The following is a 1,235-nucleotide window of genomic DNA, read 5'->3' as shown; positions in this document are numbered from 1 at the left end:
GAGGCCCCGGAAGGCCCAGGAGGCGGGACACTCGGATTTAAGCCTCTCAGGCCGGAGGCCGCCCTGGGCATGGCTGCTGAAAAGCCCCGTCCAGGGGCCCTAGAAGCTCAGTCCCTCGGGGCTGCCCGTGAGATGGAGCCTTTCCACGCTGTACCGAGCAGCCCGGAGGCCGACAGCTCCCTGCGGACCCCCGCAAGGCGACCCCCTCATGCACACAAAGAATTGGGAGCTGGAGAAAGCCAGCACCTCACAAGTGGGCCCGGACACCACCTGACCTTGAGGGAGGTGAAGCACCTAGAGCCCAGCCCACTGGGGACCTGCGGGGGTCTCTGCCAGCTGGGCCCCTCTGTAAGAGGAAACCACGTGGACGGGAGGGGCGAGCCAGGCAGTCGCCTCTCCCCCCTCAGGTTATCCAGTCCTCGCGCCAGCTGGAGACCCCTCTTGCCACACCCTTGGCGGGGGGCGGGGGGCAGGGGGCAGGGATGGGTCTGTGGGAAGAGGGGCAGGTCCAGGGCTGGTCAGGCATTCTGAATCTGGGGGCAGGCACATGCTAGTCTCAGGCGGTTTCCTGTCACAGGGTCAGAGCTTCCCCAGCACCAAGGCCGCCTCAGGGGTCCATCTCCAAAGTCATCCCAGTGGCCCCAAGAGTGAGGTCCCAGGGAACCCCGCAGTGATCCCGCTTTACTTCCCCCAAGCTCTGGGGCCAGGAGGCAGAACCCATCCCAGTTCAGGCCAGAGAGGGCCTGCTCCCCCAGGCGCACTGGGCCCCCGGGGCCCGGAACACGGCCGCAGCACAGGCTGGGCTGAGCAGGGAGGGGCGAGCAGGCGGATCTCTGAGTTTCTTCTCTCAAGAGCAGCTGCATTAACCACATCTGAGCGCTATCTCCATTTGTAAATGTGACAGACTCGCTTTCAGAATTAATTTCCTGCCATGTCAAAACCTGAGCCTGTCAGACAAGGGCTGGCAGGGGAGAGGGGAGGAGCTGAGGGAAAGCACAGGCAAAGAAAGGATGTGCTCACTCATTCACCCACAGTCTCTCACTCATTCATTCAGACACTCACTCATTCATTCATCCAGTCACTCACTCACTCATTCATCCAGTCACTCATTCACCCAGTCTCTCATTCATCCAGTCTCTCACTCATTCATCCACTCACTCATTCACCCAGTCTCTCACTCATTCATCCACTCACTCATTCATCCAGTCACTCACTCATTCATCCACTCACTCATT

At 60.6% G+C, this 1,235-nt stretch overlaps 1 protein-coding gene across 1 annotated transcript in view; it reads right to left on the bottom strand.

Annotated features, from left to right (window-relative positions):
* Nucleotides 1–403: 403 nt before the first annotated feature.
* TRAPPC9 (trafficking protein particle complex 9) overlaps nt 404–1,235 on the bottom strand; it is a 133,557-nt gene continuing 132,725 nt past the window's right edge. Inside the window, exon 23 of the mRNA XM_012722892.1 lies at nt 404–488. Within this exon, the coding sequence (XP_012578346.1) occupies nt 404–488 (85 nt within the window). The remainder of the gene's footprint in view (nt 489–1,235) is intronic.

Source organism: Condylura cristata, unplaced genomic scaffold (assembly GCF_000260355.1).
Source record: "Condylura cristata isolate star-nosed mole 26May11 unplaced genomic scaffold, ConCri1.0 scaffold00009, whole genome shotgun sequence".
In the NCBI taxonomy this organism is placed as follows: domain Eukaryota; kingdom Metazoa; phylum Chordata; class Mammalia; order Eulipotyphla; family Talpidae; genus Condylura; species Condylura cristata.
Note: the sequence above shows the minus strand (reverse complement) of the source record. Positions and strands in the feature narration are given on the sequence as shown.